Genomic DNA, 20,055 nt, shown 5'->3' on the forward strand with positions numbered 1-20,055 from the left:
AATGGTAGCTGAGGAGGGGGGTGTGTGTGTGTGTGTGTGTGTGTGTGTGTGTGTGCGTACCTGGTGCAGCAGGTATGTGCCGTGGCAGGGAAGCCCCCCACTGTGGTCCACCACAGCTGGGATGTACCTGGGGAGCAGAAGAGAGGCCTCAGAGACGTTTCAGCGCTGAACACGGATTAAACCCTGAGAGCAGGAACTGGACCATCCCTCTCCATCTGACTGCGTGTGGGTGTGTGGATGTGTGTGTGTGTGCATGTGTATCTGTATGTGTGTGTGCATGTATGTGTACGTGTGTGTGTACATGTTTGTATGTGTATCTGTATGTGTACGTGTTTGTGTGTACGTGTGTGTATGTGCGTGTATGTTTGTGTATCTGTATGTGTTTGTGTGCGGGTGAATGTGTACGTGTGTGTGTGTATGTGCGTGTGTGTTTGTGTATGTGTGAATGTGTACGTGTGTGTGTATGGGTGTGTGTATGTGTGTGTATGTGTATCTGTATGTGTGTGTGTGTGTTTGTGTACGTGTGTGTGTGTGTGTGTGTGTGTGTGTGTGTGTGTGTGTGTGTGTGTGTGTCTGTGTGTGTGTGTGTGTGTGTGTGTGTGTGTGTGTGTGTGTGTGAATGTGTGTGTGTGACGTACTCTCCGGTGGGCTCCAGCTCGCTGATCTCGAACCAGACCAGCAGGTCGTAGCGACTCACACACTGACCCAGGTTGGACTTGGTGATGGTGTTGAGTTTAGTGGCGGCCACTGAGACACAAGCAGAATCATTATAACCACATCAGCCGCTTAATACCAGGACTGTACTGACATACAATTACACAGAAAGGATGATGTACTCGGTGGATATGTAGATGAAACGGGGGAAATTGTTAATCCTTGGGATTAACATTTTCATTTGTAAAAAGTACAATAAAGTTTGGAAAATAAGATGAAGGTGAGTCTCCTCTAAGGATGTCTAAAACCAACCACAACATCGACTCATTCTAAGGCCTAAGACAGCACTCAGTGGCACGGGGAAGGGGCGACCCGACACTACATCCAGAACATTAAGGGGTGCAGAGAGACTCTGCCCAGATGATCCCAGAGGGCCGTGATGGTGTGTTCTGCTGCCCAGTACGGGCCCAGTACACCAGCATAAGGCCCAGTACACCAGCATGAGGCCCAGTACACCAGCATGAGGCCCAGTACACCAGCATAAGGCCCAGTACACCAGCATAAGGCCCAGTACACCAGCATAAGGCCCAGTACACCAGCATAAGGCCCAGTACACCAGCATAAGGCCCAGTACACCAGCATAAGGCCCAGTACACCAGCATAAGGCCCAGTACACCAGCATAAGGCCCAGTACACCAGCATGAGGCCCAGTACACCAGCATAAGGCCCAGTACACCAGCATGAGGCCCAGTGGTACACCAGCATAAGGCCCAGTACACCAGCATAAGGCCCAGTACACCAGCATAAGGCCCAGTACACCAGCATAAGGCCCAGTAGTACACCAGCATAAGGCCCAGTACACCAGCATAAGGCCCAGTACACCAGCATAAGGCCCAGTAGTACACCAGCATAAGGCCCAGTACACCAGCATAAGGCCCAGTACACCAGCATAAGGCCCGGTACACCAGCATGAGGCCCGGTACACCAGCATAAGGCCCAGTACACCAGCATAAGGCCCGGTACACCAGCATAAGGCCCAGTACACCAGCATAAGGCCGGGTACACCAGCATAAGGCCCAGTACACCAGCATAAGGCCCGGTACACCAGCCGTATCCGCGAGGCCCACAGCACTAAGGCCATACCCTGGTACACCTCCTCCTCAGCAGCAGAACGGGGGGTGAATGAGAGGCACACGGGGTTCTGAAGCAGCCTCACTGGACCAAGAGCCTTCGTTTTCTGTATTTGCTTCATGCGCTGATCGCTATGGCGATGATATTGCGTTGCTCGCTGTTTAATGGATTCGTCTGAGCCATACCATGAGACAGGTTTATGTTTTAAGATAAGAGAGGGTTCCTGCACAGCTCACCAGATATTCAGACAATAAAATGAGAATTGCAAGGCGAGTGCCCACCTATTATTCCGTGTTATTTATCATTTGCACGAGATGAATGTGGTAGAATTAATGCCAGGTGAGGGCACCAGCTATCTTCAACCTCTGGGCCAGCCAGCATGCTGTGGCATTGACACAGCCGCGGTCATGTGGTGTGTTTAACCAGATCCTGACCGTACCCAAACCCAGCTATTGATGTTAATGTTGTAGGGTCAGTCTTTAGAAAAAGGTCTGCGTAGGTACACAACCTGTTGGATATCCTCCCTCTCTCTGTCTCCATCTATGCCTCTCTGTTTCACCTTTTCAACTTCTACAACTTGGAGCCGCAGCACTAGAGCGAGGCTAGCTCAACGAGCTACTGCGCTACAACAAGCGCCCGTCAGCGCTAGCTCTGGCGCCAGGCCCGCCGCAGTACCCACCGGGGCGGTGGTGCACGGGGAGCGCCGGGCCGCACGGCACGGGGAGGAAGGGGAAGTGGGAGAGCTGGTCGGCGCCGTCCTCCAGGCTGGCCACGGCGGTGGAGGCTAGCGCGTTAGCGTGCTCCGACAGCGCGTCCAGCACCTGGCCGTTCACGTAGCCGCTCACCAGGTAGCGCACTAGCTCGATCTTACGCGCGTGGTCTGGGGGGGGGGGGGTGCGGTGTACCATGTGGTGTGGGGGGCGGGGTGGAAGGTGTGTATTGGTGCACAGGGTTTGAAATAATACAGAGTTCACATCACGGGGGGGGGAGCGACGAGGAGGAGAGCCAATCCCACGGAAGCAGGAAGTGAAAGAGAAACAAAAGAATGGGCGGAAAAGATGAAGCATGCGAACAAAACTCAACATGAGAGAACAGGTGGAAACAGGAGCAGCGAGGGGCGCTGGGTCCTCACCTGGCTTGGACAGGGGCATCGGGATGGGGTAGTACTTCCTGGAGGGGGCAGAAGACCTGGAACAGATCAGTCCACTCATCAACTCAATGCTTTCAAAGATATGAAATCATCACTGTGGTGCTGAGGTGTTGTGAGTAGGGTTCAAGGAGCGGCAGAATCCCCCCCAGAGGGGAGGACGGGTTCCCCAACGGCCCCGCAGGTGTACCTGACGAGCTCCGTGCCGTGCAGGTGCAGCGGATGCTGCTGGTAGTGACCGAACACCTCGAACACGATGGGCTTGGTCTTGATGTACTCGATGAACGACTCCGTCACCTCCACCGAAATCTGCTCCCAAAAGGACAACATTGGCATTTTATTTTTTATCAAAAAGCAACTTTGTTGAGTGTGGTTGTTTGTGCATGTATGTGTGTGTTAGTGTGTTTCTTGAGGGGAGGGGGGGGGTATAGATGTACACTTACGTTCTGGACGTGGTAGAAGCCCAGCGGAGCTCCTTTCCCCGTGTTCTTCAGCGGCTCGGTAGAGAACGCCTCGTCATGACGGTGCAGGAAACTGGAGACACCACATCTGTTAGCAAGCGGCCATTACTAGATAAAGGTTAACACTAAAACCCCCATCACACACTCCTCTATTAAGCTACGTCTTCACATTTAAACATTGAATCATTTGACTTGATTCTTGATGAGATTCTCTCATCGTTCCCCATGTCTACAACCTCAACCTAAACCGTACCTACTGCTTAATCCTAGATATGAAAGTATATCAACCTTAAGTTAAAGCTTCATAGTTTGTATACGGCTGCAAGCTTTTAGCTATTTCACCTTTACTGTTGCCATTTCTCTCATTTCTAGTTTTTACCGCCAGTTTTACCAGTTTTCTATACATTACATATAATAAATGGTATATTCAATATATGATCCACATATTAATATAACAACATATGTTGTGTGTTGTAAAGTATTATACGCATTGTTGCATGCCTAAAAGCAAGAACTGAACCATCTGTCTATTTGTGTGCGTGTGCTGTGCACGTATGTGTGTGTGTTTGTGTGCATGTGTACATGTGTGTGTGTACGTGTGTGTGTGTTTATGTATCTGTATGTGCATGTGTGCGTGTGCATGTGTTCATGTTGACTATAATCAGCCTTCCCGGTGCGCCTGAACCAGCCGGTTGAGGCGCGGCGCTCAGCGGCCAGCAGGGGGCGACTCACTTGAACTGGCAGAAGATGTCAGCGTACTCGGGCAGGATGGCGCTGGCCTGCAGCACGGTGACGCGGAAGGTGAACACGCTGCCCACCTCCAGCTGGCCGGCCAGCTCCCCGCCCTCCAGCAGCTTGCCGTCGCCCTCCTTCAGCTTCAGGTCTGCAGAGACAGGACGCTCAGCAGGCTGACCTATCACCACGGCTCATGTGGCCTGTCACACCAGATCTACTCCCAGGAGCTAGCGCCACGACGGCCCTGTTACCACCAGCGCTCTCCACGGGTCGCTGAGCGGTTCAACAAGGGCCCCGTTACCACCAGCGCTCTTCACGGGTCGCTGAGCGGTTCAACAACGGCCCTGTTACCACCAGCGCCCTCCACGGGGTCGTTGAGTGGTTCAACAAGGGCCCCGTTACCACCAGCGCTCTCCACGGGTCGCTGAGCGGTTCAACAACGGCCCTGTTACCACCAGCGCCCTCCACGGGGTCGCTGAGCGGTTCAACAAGGGCCCCGTTACCACCAGCGCTCTGCACGGGTCGCTGAGCGGTTCAACAACGGCCCTGTTACCACCAGCGCTCTCCACGGGTCGCTGAGCGGTTCAACAAGGGCCCCGTTACCATCAGCGCTCTCCACGGGGTCGCTGAGCGGTTCATACCACCAGCGCTCTCCACGGGGTCGCTGGGCGGTTCCCTCCGACAGAGGATCATGTTGTGGATGTGAACGTTTTGTTTCACACCAAATGAACCAAAGGAGCACAACGTCTGAGATAAGGACATCAAGTCCTCAATAAAAAACAGTTCCCATCCCGCCCGGGAAGAAGGCAAAACAACTTATTAGCATCAAACATTGAAATGTATGTGGCAGGGGCTCTTCAGACTAGGGCAGGGGCTCTTCAGACTAGGGGAGGGGCTCTTCAGACGAGGGGAGGGGCCTTTCAGAAGAGGGGGGGGGGGCTTTCAGAAGAGGGGGGGGCCTTTCAGATGAGGGGAGGGGCCTTTCAGACTAGGGGAAGGGCTCTTCAGACGAGGGGAGGGGCCTTTCAGACGAGGGGAGTGGCCTTTCAGACGAGGGGAGGGGCCTTTCAGACGAGGGGAGTGGCCTTTCAGACGAGGGGAGGGGCCTTTCAGACGAGGGGAGGGGCCTTTCAGACGAGGGGAGGGGCCTTTCAGACATACCCATATCATTGATCCTGTTGAGCTCCTCCGAGGGTGTGTTGACCTCTGAACTCTGACCCTGACCCTCCACGAAACGCAGCTCCTCCAGGGAGAGACCGGAGCGGGTCATCACCATGGGGGGGAAGTCGATCTGAAGGGAGGGAGGGAGAGGGGGGGGGAGGGAGAGAGAGAGAGAGAGGGGGAGAGAGAGAGAGAGAGAGAGAGAGAGAGAGAGAGAGAGAGAGAGAGAGAGAGAGAGAGAGAGAGAGAGAGAGAGAGAGAGAGAGAGAGAGAGGGAGAGGGAGAGGGAGAGGGAGAGGGAGAGGGAGAGAGAGAGAGAGAGAGAGAGAGAGAGAGAGGGAGAGAGAGAGAGAGAGAGAGAGAGGGTAGTCATGGACGTTAGCATAGAGTTGGCTGTAAGACATACAGTATATAAAGCAATAGTTCTTTATACGAGTTGTGGACGACAGATATGAATGCGCTTTATGGTCTGAATATGGCTTTTATAAGATAAGGAGGTGTGTTTTATTAATACCAGACAGGAAACGTGGGAAATACAGCAAAGTACAGGACAGTAATCAGCTACAATTAGACACAGATTGACAGTAAAAGAAACAGAAACATATGAGATATGCAGCAGCTTCCCGATGGTATTTCTCAAAAACAAACCACCTGCTAGTTCAAATTTTTGTTGTTCCGATAGATTTATATCTATCAACGGTGCTTTTATCAGACTGGGGGGGGGGGGGGCTCACCTTTTTGAAGTACTCGTCATCGAAGGAGATCTTGGCGGTCCCCGACTGCCTCACCCCCGAGCCGTAGTCAGGGGCTTCCTCGTCAGCTGGGGAGACCAAGAGGAGAGTGACGAGGGGTTCACCTCGAACGGAACGCAGCCGCAACCACTACCACTGTGGAGGCGGACAGACGTCTGCTCCACAGACAGACAGACAGACAGACCTCTGTCTACCACAGTGGAGCAGACGTCTGCTCCACAGACAGATAGACAGACAGACCTCTGTCTACCACAGTGGAGCAGACGTCTGTCGGCCTGTCTGCCACCCCTAATACAATACGGGCTCTGGGCCCTCTGACTGGACCCTCCCTGCTTTATGGGGGACAGAAGGACTAATAGAACAGACTGCAGCGCAAAGCCTGCAATTTTTTATGGATGTTTTGGTAATTCTTTCACACTTTACCATAGTCACTCAATAAGTCGTTTTTTCAATTGGATGAAAACGTGTGAAGCCCGCCATGGTGCGGTGGCTTTGAGATGGATTGTGTTAGTATTATTGGGTATTGAGGGCTTGACTCAAGATTTCAACAATTCAATGCAAGATAAATGTCTGCGCTAAATGAATCTGAAGCGATAGTAAATTGTACCTTCATTGCTGTTCATATATTACTGGTTGATCTGTTATTTTATCGAGTGTCGTATCATCTGAACGAGGTCGTCAGACCGATCCCCGGGGACCAGCGTGACCGAGGTCACTCCCCGGTGAGGGTTAGGGTTGGGGTTCCCCGGGGGGACCCCTGGAGAGAGGCTCACCTGCGATGGCCTGGACCCCCACCCGCAGGAAGCCGCGCACCTCGCCCTTCTCCGTCACTATGGCGACGCGGTGCACCAGTGGCACTGGGTACAGCAGGTTGCTCAGGTAGACGAAGGCCCTGGGGGCAGAGAGAGGCAGCGTGGGTACGACTGGAGGGACGGACACGCCTCCCACTAAGGACCCCCTCTTAACGTCTCGGGTCTGTGTTTGATCGGCCTGATCAGCGTGTGACATCTGACGCAGCCTTCAATACCATTTAACAACATTGAGTGGAATCGTCTCAATGATGAACACTCATTGTGATGACTCAACCATCCCATAATAATGCAGAAGAACAGAACATTCACAGCAGTCACCAGAAGACTGAGGAAAGCAACACGTTATGCACGAGTAGAGACTATGTGTTACTGTTAGATGACACCTTTTCTACGAGAAAAAAAAAAAAAAAAAAAAAAAAAAGACATGAAAGAAATGAAAATACAAACAATGCATCAAATGACAGGCGGGCTACGACAGTATGTGATCCACACATGTCGGTCATGTGCCATCACAACAGGAGCGATGGAGGAGGTCAATATGGAGGCAGCGGAGCTATAGCACGACTAGCTGACAGGTACTGCAGTGTTAGCCTCAGACACACACACACACACACAGACTGGTTCTTCTCTGAGAGTTGATTGGCTATGTTCCCTGCTGTCCTTCTGTAATCATTTCAGTCCATCTCTCCCCTCCTCCTCCCCTCTCCTCCTCCCCTCTCCTCCCCTCCCCTCTCCTCTTCCCTGCCCTCATCTCTGCAGGGGAACCAAACTCCAGCCAAGATAGAGGATGGATAGCGCTCTCCAGACAGTCATGCTGACGTAGGCAGCGTTGGCTCCCCAGCTAGCACTGATCTCCCTCCCGGGGCTGCAGTGCCGTAGTATCTCACAGCGCTGCGACGCTCACCGCTCAGGGCCAAAGGACCACAGAGGTGTTGCTAATGCTGGATATTACTAATCCTCCCGCCCAGAGCCGACCCACACCGCTATGTGGCTATGGATCGAACTGTATCTGCTAACGATACACACACACACACACACACACACACACACACACACACACACACACACACACACTCAATATTAGTACAGTATTAAAACACAAAGGTAAAAAAAAAGGCATAAAAAACGTAATGAATCCACAAGGAACAAACGACAAAGGAATCAAATGACATCAACAAAATGATACAATAAATCAATAGGTAGCACACTACTGCTGATGAGGTTAGCCGTAGCCTCTAGAGCAGACGGACGGACGTTAGTGCAGAGGACAGACAGAGGTGGGGTGTTGGCGCCGGCATTAGGGACGGGGCACCGCAGGGGGGGGGGGGGGGGGGGGGGGACGGATTCGAAATGAAACGCAGTTCACAACACCGGGGCCAGCGGCCTCGTGGAGACGACGGACCGTGGTCACCATCAGACCGCGTTCACCAACGTTGTTGTCGATGTTTTCAATGAGTTTTCGGGTTTTGAATTCTGCTCTAATCGTGTAATAAATGTTATTTTATCTTATGACGCACTTCAGACTGAATGTTTTTGGTGGTGTCTCATATTATGTAACCAGGTTATCCTTTGTTAGATATGAACACCGCGTTGGACTAAACCACTCTGGAACGGGGGTCAAAGTGTAACCAGCCCTCCTCGGGGTCACTAACGAATGAGTGAGTGAAGGTGTCTTTGGGTCAAGGAACCAAGGAAACAAGGGACCAAGGAACCAAGGGACCAAGGAACCAAGGGACCGAGGGACCGAGGGACCAAGGAACCAAGGGACCAAGGGACCAGGGACCAAGGAACCAAGGGACCAAGGGACCAGGGACCAAGGAACCAAGGGACCAAGGGACCAGGGACCAAGTCGGTGGTGCTTGGTCCCCTGGGTCAAGGACCCAGGGGACCAAGGTAACAAGGAACCAGGGAGCAAGGTAACAAGGAACCATGGGACCAAGGACCCAGGGACCAAGGAACCAGGGACCAAGGACCCAGGGACCAAGGACCAAGGACCCAGGGACCAAGGAACCAGTGACCAAGGACCAGGACCCAGGGACCAAGGTCCCAGGGACCAGGACCAGGGACCCAGGGACCAAGGACCCAGGGACCAAGGACCCAGGGACCAGGGACCAAGGGACCAAGGACCAAGGACCCAGGGACCAAGGACCCAGGGACCAGGACCAGGGACCAGGACCAGGGACCAGGAGCAGGGACCAAGGACCCAGGGACCAGGGACCAAGGACCCAGGGACCAGGGACCAAGGACCCAGGGACCAAGGACCCAGGGACCAAGGACCAGGGACCCAGGGACCAAGGACCCAGGGACCAAGGACCCAGGGACCAGGACCAGGGACCAGGACCAGGACCAGGACCAGGACCAGGACCAAGGACCAGGACCAGGACCAGGACCAGGGACCAGGACCAGGGGGTGGATGCGGGCGGCCGGCCCACCCACCTTCCCACCAGGCTGAACCAGGGGGAGCGGTCGTAGAAGGGGTCCTGGCCGTCGCTGAACAGGTCCGAGCCCTCCTCCTCCGTGCCGGCGTCCGAGCTGGCGTCGTCCACGAAGGCCTCGTCGTCCAGCAGGTCCGACATCTCGCTGTGCCGCTCGTCCGCCATCTCCGTGATCTCCGAGTCGGTGGTGGAGAGGGTGGGGGAGGGGGTGCGGTCCACCAGCCGCTCGTTGACGCAGCCGTGGAAGATGGGGGCGCTGGGGGGGGGGGGGGGCAAAGGGCGAGGGCGGGAGGGAGGGGGGGGGGGGGGGGTTTGGTCATTGGACAGCGAGGGAACACGAGGAAGGAGGGGGGGGGACGGGGGGACGGGGGGAGGGGAGGGAGGATGGACGGGGGGGGAGGGAGGGTGGGGGGGGGATGGGGGAGGGTGGGGGGGGGCGTTCATACGGGGGTCGGGGCAGAAATGTTTCATGTAGATGAAGACAGGGGACAAGAGGCAGAGACATCAGTGGGGCTCAGCGGTGCAGGCAGCACAGGGGGGAGGGGGGGGGGGTCCCACCCGGCCCCACCCTCATGGTACACCCCCCCCCCCGGGTAAAGTGCCTCAAAGCCTCATCGGCCGTCTGGTTACAGGCTGTGCAGACGCGCCAGACGGTCAGATACGCTTTAGTGTGAAGTGACAGACAGGTTGAGGCTGAACGCGAGTTACAAAGGAAATACAAACTTAATAGGAATGAGAGTGGCTGACAGTCACAACATCGACAGAATGTGGAGAAACTAATTCCAGGATGGTTACAAATCAACTCAAATAAAATCAAAAAATGAAATGAAAATAAAAGGATTTAACAAAGTAAAAAAACACAAAATGAATGCAAAATAAAAACAAAATAAAGTGGGCAGCACAGACGCCCGATGAACTTAAAAAATAAAAACAGCACAAAAAAGAAAGTGGGTTTTTAACAGAACATTATTCAACCAAAACAAATTAATCATGCAAATGGACGCCATCAGACAGTTTCAAGACAACACACAGCAGAATGCATTACCGTACACAGTATGTACTTAGTCTCTAAAAGACAAGTCCTATTCCCTGACAACAACAGCTGTCCCTGGTACATGAGGTGTATGTATACTGCTTCCTGTGGTACATGAGGTGTATGTATACTGCTTCCTGTGGTACATGAGGTGTATGTATACTGCTTCCTGTGGTACATGAGGTGTATGTATACTGCTTCCTGTGGTACATGAGGTGTATGTATACTACTTCCTGTGGTACATGAGGTGTATGTATACTGCTTCCTGTGGTACATGAGGTGTATGTATACTACTTCCTGTGGTACATGAGGTGTTTGTATACTACTTCCTGTGTTACATGAGGTGTATGTATACTACTTCCTGTGGTACATGAGGTGTATGTATACTACTTCCTGTGGTACATGAGGTGTTTGTATACTACTTCCTGTGGTACATGAGGTGTATGTATACTGCTTCCTGTGGTACATGAGGTGTATGTATACTACTCCTGTGGTACATGAGGTGTTTGTATACTACTTCCTGTGGTACATGAGGTGTATGTATACTACTTCCTGTGGTACATGAGGTGTATGTATACTACTTCCTGTGGTACATGAGGTGTATGTATACTACTTCCTGTGGTACATGAGGTGTTTGTATACTACTTCCTGTGGTACATGAGGTGTATGTATACTACTTCCTGTGGTACATGAGGTGTTTGTATACTACTTCCTGTGGTACATGAGGTGTATGTATACTACTTCCTGTGGTACATGAGGTGTTTGTATACTACTTCCTGTGGTACATGAGGTGTATGTATCCTGCTTCCTGTGGTACATGAGGTGTTTGTATACTACTTCCTGTGGTACATGAGGTGTAAGTATACTACTTCCTGTGGTACATGAGGTGTATGTATACTACTCCTGTGGTACATGAGGTGTATGTATACTACTTCCTGTGGTACATGAGGTGTTTGTATACTACTTCCTGTGTGTGGTACATACCTCCCCACGAGCTTGAACCAATGGAAGCGGTCGTAAAAGGGGTCGTTTCCTGTCATCGTGCCCTCACAGTCCTCCTGATTGGTCGAGGCCATCTCTCCAGCCCGGTCGTACATCTCCCTCATCTGCTCCAGCCGCTGCCTGAAGGAGCGGGAAAGATATTACTGACCTTCATCTTCACCATCTTCATCATCATCATCATCATCATCATCATCATCATCACCAACATCATCCTCAATATCGTCGTCATCATCATCATCATCATCATCATCATCACCAACATCATCCTCAATATCGTCGTCATCATCATCATCATCATCATCACCAACATCATCCTCAATATCGTCGTCATCTTCACCATCATCATCATCATCATCATCATCATCAACACCACCACCACCACCACCACCACCATCATCATCATCACCACCACCGACATCATCATCATCACCATCTCCACCATCACACTTTATGAATGACATTTAGCCCGGTTGGTATTTAGGAGGTGATCCTGTTGCCCCTTTATGGGGGGCTCCCTTCACTGGGGGGCTCCCTTCATGGGGGGCTCCCTTTATGGGGGCATCCCTTCATGGGGGCTCCCTTCACTGGGGGGCCACCCTTCATGGGGGCTCCCCTTCATGGGGGCTCCCTTCATGGGGGCTCCCCTTCCGCGGGGGGCTCCCCTTCATGGGGGCCACCCTTCATGGGGGCTCCCCTTCCGCGGGGGGCTCCCTTCAGGGGGGCCACCCTTCACTGGGGGCTCCCCTTCATGGGGGCCACCCTTCATGGGGGCTCCCCTTCATGGGGGCTCCCCTTCCGCGGGGGGCTCCCTTCATGGGGGTCCCTTCCTTACTTGAGCTTCTCCAGGGACCAGTAATGGGTGGCCCCGTTCTTGAGGTCCTGCACCTCGACGGCCACCACGGTGCGGGGGAAGGCCCGCGCGTCGCGCTCCTTCTGGGGCTCCGGGGCCACCAGCTCGGGGGGCAGCGGGGAGTACAGGGTGTCCGTCAGCAGCACGAACTGGAACTGGACCTGGGGGGTTAAGGTTAGGGTAGGGTAGGTTAAGGTAAGGTACGGTAAGGTCAGGGTTAGGGTAGGTAAGGTTAAGGTGAGGGTGGGTGGAGGTGGGAGGGTGGAGGTATGATGGAAGCAGGGTAGGAGGTGGAGGTGGGGGGGGTGGAGACACAGTATCATGTGATGAGCTAATCGGCCAGCGGAGAGCAGAGGTTACGGCCTCCAGCCCGTACCCCCCCCCCCCCCCCATCTCTTTACCCCCTAGGGACGACCCTGGAGATCGAAGGTCACACTAATCTGCACCTCTGCCGCGTCACGGCGTTCCCCGTCGGCGTGTCCTTCATCACCGGGAGATAAATCCCAAACCAGTCAAGACTAAACGGACGGAGGATGAACCAACCGACGCCGCGGGGGGGGCGGGGTCAGAGCGCGCTGACGGATCGCGAGTCCCCCGTATCCATCACCCCCGGGCGACCGGGCGACGCGGCTGTAATAGGAACATCCATCACAGACGTAGAGACCCCAGGCTGGAGAACGAGGAGGAGGAGGAGGAGGAAGAGGATCCAGCTACAAAACGGTTTGTTTTGCTAAAGCAACAATTTTGTTGATTTATAGAATTTTGTCGATTTATTGTCCAAACTACAAAACCAAAGCGCTACTGTCGTAAACCAGAGGCCGGTGAGGACAAGCCTCTGGTTTAGAACAGTGACGGTATTGATCTGTAGGTGGGACCATAAATCGACAGAATTCTCCCTCTCATTTTAGAAGGATGGAATCTAAACATGGCGACTCATACGTGCGTAGGAGAAGCAGACCCACGCAGACGAAGCAATCAATTAGCACGGTAATAGAATATCTTAATCTACGGGCCGGCTCCATGGTGACGCTATGACGCAACACTCACAACCACTAAAAGAGGAGCTTGATCAGGAGACCAGATGGGCATCGTGGTTTACTGTTAAAGCGAACACCATCCAAATCCTCCCACCAACACCACCACCTCCACCACCTCCACCCCCACCACTACAGCGATCGGGATGTGGGGTTGCTGTGGAACGATGGAGACATGTACCCGAGGTCAAACATACACCTGATCGTACCGTTCTTGATATGGTTGGGAACTTTGTGGTTGTGAGCTTGAACTACGTCGAATTCACTGCATTGATCATACAAATGATCAACGCAGTGATTCAATTAAATGGTTCATTTAAAGAATATATTCAGACCAATGAGTGCATAATAAAGTTTAACACGTGCACATGTCACCGCGTAGATTACTCTAAAATCATATTTACTTTGTATTTATAAAAAGGTATACACACTATGGGATTTTGACAACAGCATGATAAACGTCAGTCCCCTTCTGGGAGGAGGGTGGGCTGAAGGAAGGCCACCTTCTGGCCATCCCAAACTCTGATTCACTCCTTTCGTTCCAAAGTCTACTTAAATCCCATCTTTTCAGGACCACCTTCAACATCTGACAAATCCTCCTCCACCATCCTCCCCCCTCTCTCTTAATGTGTGGTCTATTGTTGTGGTGATATTTAATTGCCTTTTGTTTGAGTGTCTGTGCTGTCTGCATGCATTCCTTTTTGCGAAGCATCTGAGCACTATGGAACGCGCTGTACAAACCGATCCATCATCCTCGTTACCTTCTTCTTGAGCTCCACGCTGATGGCGTTGGCCTCCTTCAGGTACACGGCGTTGCCCCACAACTGGTCGCGCAGAGAGGTGAACTGGTGGTACCTCCACTTCCTGAAGCCCCACTGGGCCAGGTCAAACTCGTGCTGGGTCCACGGCACTGGGGGAGGGGGGGGGGAGGGGTTAATACGCAGTAACCACGGCAACACACCGACGGCAGCGCCCCCCAGAGGGCGAATGGAGTCGTCCGTCTGACATTCAGTACAGACGATGGGGATACATCTCTGTTATCACTAGATAAGGCGTAGGTCAATCAGAATAACATGTTACTAGTCAGTATTACTGAAAGGTGAGAGCCCCCATGCTGGTCTTAACTTCACACTCAGGTTTAGTTCTGCATTAGTAGTATGCTGTGTTTACGTTGTGATTTGATTGAAGTGGTTTATTAGATGATTTCGTTGCCTTGGCTTGTAATTAGTGCAGTGACGACGTAGCGCTTGTGTGATTATGAATTCAGTGTGATGCTCATGAAATGCGATAATTGGAATACGCACATCCTAACAGCTTAGGCTCTGTGTAGAAAATGACCGAGAGGAAAAGAAAAAGGTATACACGTGAGAGATACACAGTTATGGTCCGTGGTGAAAGTAAACAACGTGTGATTCAGTGCGTCTGTACACGTCGTGACGCGCACACACCTTCCTCCTCCTCCTCTTCCTCCTCCTCCTCCTCTTCGTCGGGGGTCTCGGCCGCCAGGGAGCGCGTCTCCACCTGCTTCTGCAGCTCCTGCAGTTTGCTCTCGTACACCTGGAGGCAGACGGGCATCAGAGTCAACCGGTGATCAGAGCGCTGGCTGACGGCCACCAGCCGCACGCGCTGTCATCCCTTCGGAGGCAGAAGGGATGAAATTAACAGATTATGATTATGAACTATATTCAGAAACTGGTATATGAAATGGTATACACTGTTTGACATTAAAAGAGATATATATATATATATTAGAGCTGTCAGTTAAACGCGTTATTAACGGCGTTAACGCAAACCAAATTTAACGGCGTTAAAATTTTTATCGCGCGATTAACGCAATTACTTTATAAAAAAAAAAAAAATTTTTTTTTTTTTTTGGCTCAAAACAAAGAAGCAGTAGCCTGACTGCTATGTTCAAATGACATTTGTTCAAAGCAGTCGTTTAATTGCACTATAGGCTCTTTTTTTGTATCGTCCTGTTTTGATCAGTGTATATGCCAATGTTGTTATCAATAAAAAATCATTTGCACAAGGCAAGCCGATGCACTTCACCATGTTGATAAGGGAATTAAAATGAGAAGAATTATGGGACAAAAAAATCAAGGGATATTTAGCATAGAAAAAGAATTTGCGATTAATCGCTATTAATTAGAGTTAACTATGACATTAATGCGATTAATCACGATTAAATATTTTAATCGCTTGACAGCTCTAATATATATATATTATATATATATAAAATGTTATAATGAGATATATATATTTAATATTCTATATATATATTTAATATTCTATATATATATATATATATATATATAATATTAAATATATATCTCATTATAACATTTTATATTTCCTGCAACACCGAATAAAACATTTAAAGAAAACCTTTTAAACACATAATTATTTCATTACCATCTTTAACACAATTTCATAACGGTTACATGTGGATGCTAGTTAGTTTTTTATATCTAATTTGCCATTTTCTATATTTACACAGACAATATTAGGTACAACAATGAAAACACCAATTAGTGTGCCAGTTCAAGTGTTAGACAATGTGGAAAGAACAAACTACTAACAGTTAAAAAAAGAAAAGTGGGTTTACCTAAGGCAGTGCTTAAGCTAAACAAAGAGAGGGCTGAGAGCCTTAAGATACATTAAGGGATGTTACTGCTGACAGACTGGAGACGACCACATCAACACGGCACACCAGTTCAGTATAAAGAGGAGAGAGAGGGAGAGGGAGAGGGAGAGGGAGAGAGAGAGAGAGAGTGGGGGGGGGAGAGGGAGAGAGAGAGAGAGAGACAGAGTGGGGGGGGGAGAGGGAGAGAGAGAGAGAGAGAGAGAGAGAGAGAGAGAGAGAGAGAGAGAGAGAGAGAGAGAGGCAGAGTGGGGGGGGGAGAGGGAGGGGGAGAGGGACAGAGACAGAGACAGCGAGAGAGGGAGAGTGGGGGGGGGGAGAGAGAGAGAGAGAGAGAGAGAGAGAGAGAGAGAGAGAGAGAGAGAGAGAGAGAGAGAGAGAGGAGAGAGAGAGAGAGAGAGAGAGAGAGAGAGAGAGAGAGAGAGAGAGAGTGGGGGGGGGGAGAGGGAGAGAGAGAGAGAGAGAGAGAGAGAGAGAGAGAGAGAGACGGAAGAGAGACGGAAGAGAGGGATGACAAAAAGGAGAGAGGGGAGAAAGAGAGATGAGTAGAAATGAAGGGAGAGAAGTGAGGGAGGAAAGGGAGAGAGGAGAGGGATGCAAGGGCAGAGAGAGGAGGAACAAGGGAGGGAAGTAGGAGGAAGCGGAAGGGAGCGAGGCGCCGTAGAGCAGAGCGCCATGGCGACGGAGGCTGAGCGCTGGGTATCCGACGGCGGGCTGCCAGCCCCCTGCTCCTGATGACCTCATCCTGTTTTCCACATCTTCTCTGGGAGACAATGGAGGCTTTCAGAGGCCGTGAGCCTCCTCCCTCGCAGCAGCACGGCCCGACAAACAAAACACGCAGCGTGAAGAGGAGGGGGGAGCAGGACGCCACAAAAGGCTTTTCTTCCACTGTAGCTCGGCAGTGACCTGGTTTCTGAGGCGCTCCTGGTCAACCGTTATGTGCTGGTGGGTATGGTACAGATAACAGACTGAGGAGGAGTTTAAAAAGAATGGCCTGACCCTAGAGATGACCGTGACCCTCAGGTTAACCCTGTTTATATTCTGTGGGGCCGCAATCGAAACAATGGAATGTGATTGGGGTCGGCCTATTGAATCAACATTCATATTGTGGATACCATTTTAACAGTTACAACTCATACATACAGCGTTTACTTTAATAGACACTGTATGAAATGTATGAAAGGTGCTTAAGTCTTATTTAAGTTACTGACTTTTCTTCAATTTAGCGATTACTGTAGAGATTACAAACGAAAAAAACTAAAAGAGTGAAATGAAACAAGCCATATTATAAATATCTGCATTTGAAACAAGTCATTTTATTTCAGTTACATTTTGAAAAATAAACCTCCAGCAACACAGAGATCATAATATATTCTCCTTTTCATCTTTTTTTTTTGCTCGGCAACAATATGTATGTCACACAGGTTTGCTTGATTCGAAGAGCGTCACAGTCAGTGAGGCACTGTAATACAACATTCACACAGTAGGCATAAAACATTCAACAGACAATTCGGACCAAGACTATAATTATATGTATACAGTGTATATATATATAAATAACATACAGATATATTTATATTTGTTTATTGAAATATACATATATAAGTATGCATTAATATATATTTTTATTTATTAATATATAAATATATATATGTATTTATTAATATATAAATATATACATATTCATTTATTAATATATAAATATATGTATTTATTTATTAATATAAATTTATATTTAATCGTATATCTTTATAGATATATATATATATATATAATGAATATTTTCAAATAGTAGTGCACTGTAAATTGCCCATTTCCTGTTCGATTTGTTTGCCACCTTTAAGCTAACGATCCGGGCCGAGGTGCAGCCAGCGGCACCACTACGACCCGGTGAACAACAGTCTTTAACGGAGGATGAACCATAGAAATATTATATTAATGTATGAACATGTGTATATGCAAAGCCATGCAGTGATAGTCGTGAAGAAAAAATAATAATAGCACATCAACGCCAATAGGAGTGGATACGAGGGTAGCTCAGCGAATCATTCTAACATTTGGTTTATGTTACGACGTATTAAAGGTAGAGTATGTCCTGACTGTCGGAACATGTCAAATAAAATAAATGTTATTAACCGTTACGAGACCCAAGGTCATTTTCATTCTTTTGTTCTCGATAGCCCTCGAAAAAAAGATCTGACAAGTCGCGTTATAGCGCCTATTCTGTTTTCAACCGGAACAGTTTGAAGGTCAACTTGCAAGGAACTGTGTGGTGAACACTGAATTCATTTAAAGCAAAGGAAGCAGCACAGCGAGCAGCAGACTGACGATTGGCTAGCAGCTCAGTCTGAAGCACTTCCTCTGCACAGCGTCGTCATGAAGGAGAAAGGCTGAACACAGCGCTGGACGTGGGAGCACCCATCACATGACTCCTGTCACACTGACCTCTCTGATGGTGTTGTGGCTAACATGGGACTGCAGCATGCAAAGATATTCTACGTTTTTGAGGCATGCAGTCTTTCAGCAAACATTTTTAGGAAAATCTTGAGGAGCCATGACAACCCCCAGTGGGAGATCGAGTTGGACCAAGCTATTCACATGACCACAAAAGCAAATGCTAATTTATCTTAAATCAGATTAAACAGTAACCAAAGCCCAATCCACGATGTGGTGGCCATCACAAATATAATTCAATGGTGGGTTTTTCTGGCAATTGTTTTGGTCTGTGTCTGTCAAAGGAAAAATAATTGATTAAGCCACTTTGAATTGAAAGCTAAACTAAATTAGAAAGTTTCTTATTAGTGTTCCAAGGTCCATGATTTAAAAAAATACAGCATTGAGTTTGATATAGCTGAAACGATTTCAGATGGTAATACAGTCTCAACGATAGTAGCAGGCAATGTAAAACCCCTTCTTAAAGTACACCTAAGCCTTCTGTTATATTTAGTTAATTACAACATTTGACTATTCATTCAGTAATTGACTCCACCGTATAGCTTATCCTCAATTTGAGAAAGTGCAAATTATTAGTCTGGCAGTCAAGCATCTGATAAACGAATGGAGCTTCCATTAAATAACATACGTGTATATATATATTATAATAATTCAAATAATATCTAAAAATGCATATTTGCAGTGTAATTTCATGATGGAAAGGTTAACTGCTGTATGGTAAGATTGCTTCTTTGCTTTCCAGATGTCACCAAGAAAAGAATAAGCAAACATTTAAACAAATAAAAAAGGGAAATTTGAGTAAGTCTGAAATCCGAACCGCTGCAAGGAGCTGAATAAAAAGGCACTTTTGAAAAAAGAAAGCTATTCTCGTACAATAATTTGAGTTGTCAGTTAAAGGCAGTAGCATAATGCACCAGTAATTCTATCATTTTCAACCACCTGGTCCGAATGGGGCAATGATTATTGATGCTGGACATAAAATGTTAATATCAAATCAACATTTGATTGCATGGTACATAAAATAAAGAAAGGAATCTCTTTAAAAAGAAAAGTCATATCCATTACAAAAAAATATGATTATACTAAAGGCGATGTGATAGGGTTGAAATGTGTTATAGGTATGTATGCGCAAGTACATTTAGCATAGTTTAAAACACAACGTTGATTTCCTTTCTCTGGCCGATTATAAAACGATGAGGATGATTGGCCATTAAAACGAGTACACCATGGTGATGAAAACATGAGTCAATCAATACTAATATGGCAACAAATGTAAACTTAGAAATACAACCGTGAGGAGATTTGGCAAACAAATGAATGCATGATTGATGAAAATCACACGTAATCCTAAGAATAAAACTTTAAAATAGAGAACAGGCCTGACCTCCCTCAGCCATCACCTGTCGGCTTCACTTCCTTACGTCTGCTCTCCCAACACTGAAGCCAGCGCAGCTCGTACAGAGACGGACAGCGATGGGACACGTCTACTTCAAACACGCTGAACTCGACCAACAAGTTCACGGGACTGGGGGGAGGGGGGGGGGGGGGGGGGGGGTCGCAGTTCAACTCGATTGATTGTGGGCTTGTTGTGATCTGAAATGCGTTTGTCGACCATAAAGTAAACCTGAAGCAGTTACCCCCCCCACCCCCCCACCCCCCGCCCGTACGCTCTCTCCTCAAACCGTCGTCTCCCGACCGGCTTTCAAGTTGGGGGCGGACATTTGCCGGCGCATCCTGGGGGGGGCCTGGAAGC

General features: G+C 49.3%; 1 protein-coding gene across 19 annotated transcripts in view; it reads right to left on the minus strand.

The window, feature by feature from the left end:
* Positions 1–20,055, minus strand: part of kif1b (kinesin family member 1B) — a 79,381-nt gene that overhangs the window by 14,504 nt on the left and 44,822 nt on the right. For 8 of the 19 annotated variants that reach the window (XM_030358421.1, XM_030358458.1, XM_030358468.1 and 5 more), the window contains 15 exons: positions 14,656–14,764; positions 14,512–14,529; positions 13,969–14,117; positions 12,156–12,334; positions 11,306–11,443; positions 9,290–9,544; positions 6,815–6,933; positions 6,024–6,109; positions 5,290–5,419; positions 4,126–4,276; positions 3,376–3,466; positions 3,123–3,241; positions 2,918–2,973; positions 639–747; positions 61–127 (listed from right to left, as the gene is read on the minus strand). In XM_030358421.1, coding sequence (XP_030214281.1) covers positions 61–127; positions 639–747; positions 2,918–2,973; positions 3,123–3,241; positions 3,376–3,466; positions 4,126–4,276; positions 5,290–5,419; positions 6,024–6,109; positions 6,815–6,933; positions 9,290–9,544; positions 11,306–11,443; positions 12,156–12,334; positions 13,969–14,117; positions 14,512–14,529; positions 14,656–14,764 — 1,776 coding nt within the window. The remainder of the gene's footprint in view (positions 1–60; positions 128–638; positions 748–2,917; positions 2,974–3,122; positions 3,242–3,375; positions 3,467–4,125; positions 4,277–5,289; positions 5,420–6,023; positions 6,110–6,814; positions 6,934–9,289; positions 9,545–11,305; positions 11,444–12,155; positions 12,335–13,968; positions 14,118–14,511; positions 14,530–14,655; positions 14,765–20,055) is intronic. The other 11 variants (XM_030358429.1, XM_030358549.1, XM_030358521.1 and 8 more) reach the window with 4 other exon arrangements.

The sequence above is a fragment of the Gadus morhua genome, chromosome 1 (genome assembly GCF_902167405.1).
Source record: "Gadus morhua chromosome 1, gadMor3.0, whole genome shotgun sequence".
Taxonomy (NCBI): Eukaryota; Metazoa; Chordata; class Actinopteri; order Gadiformes; family Gadidae; genus Gadus; species Gadus morhua.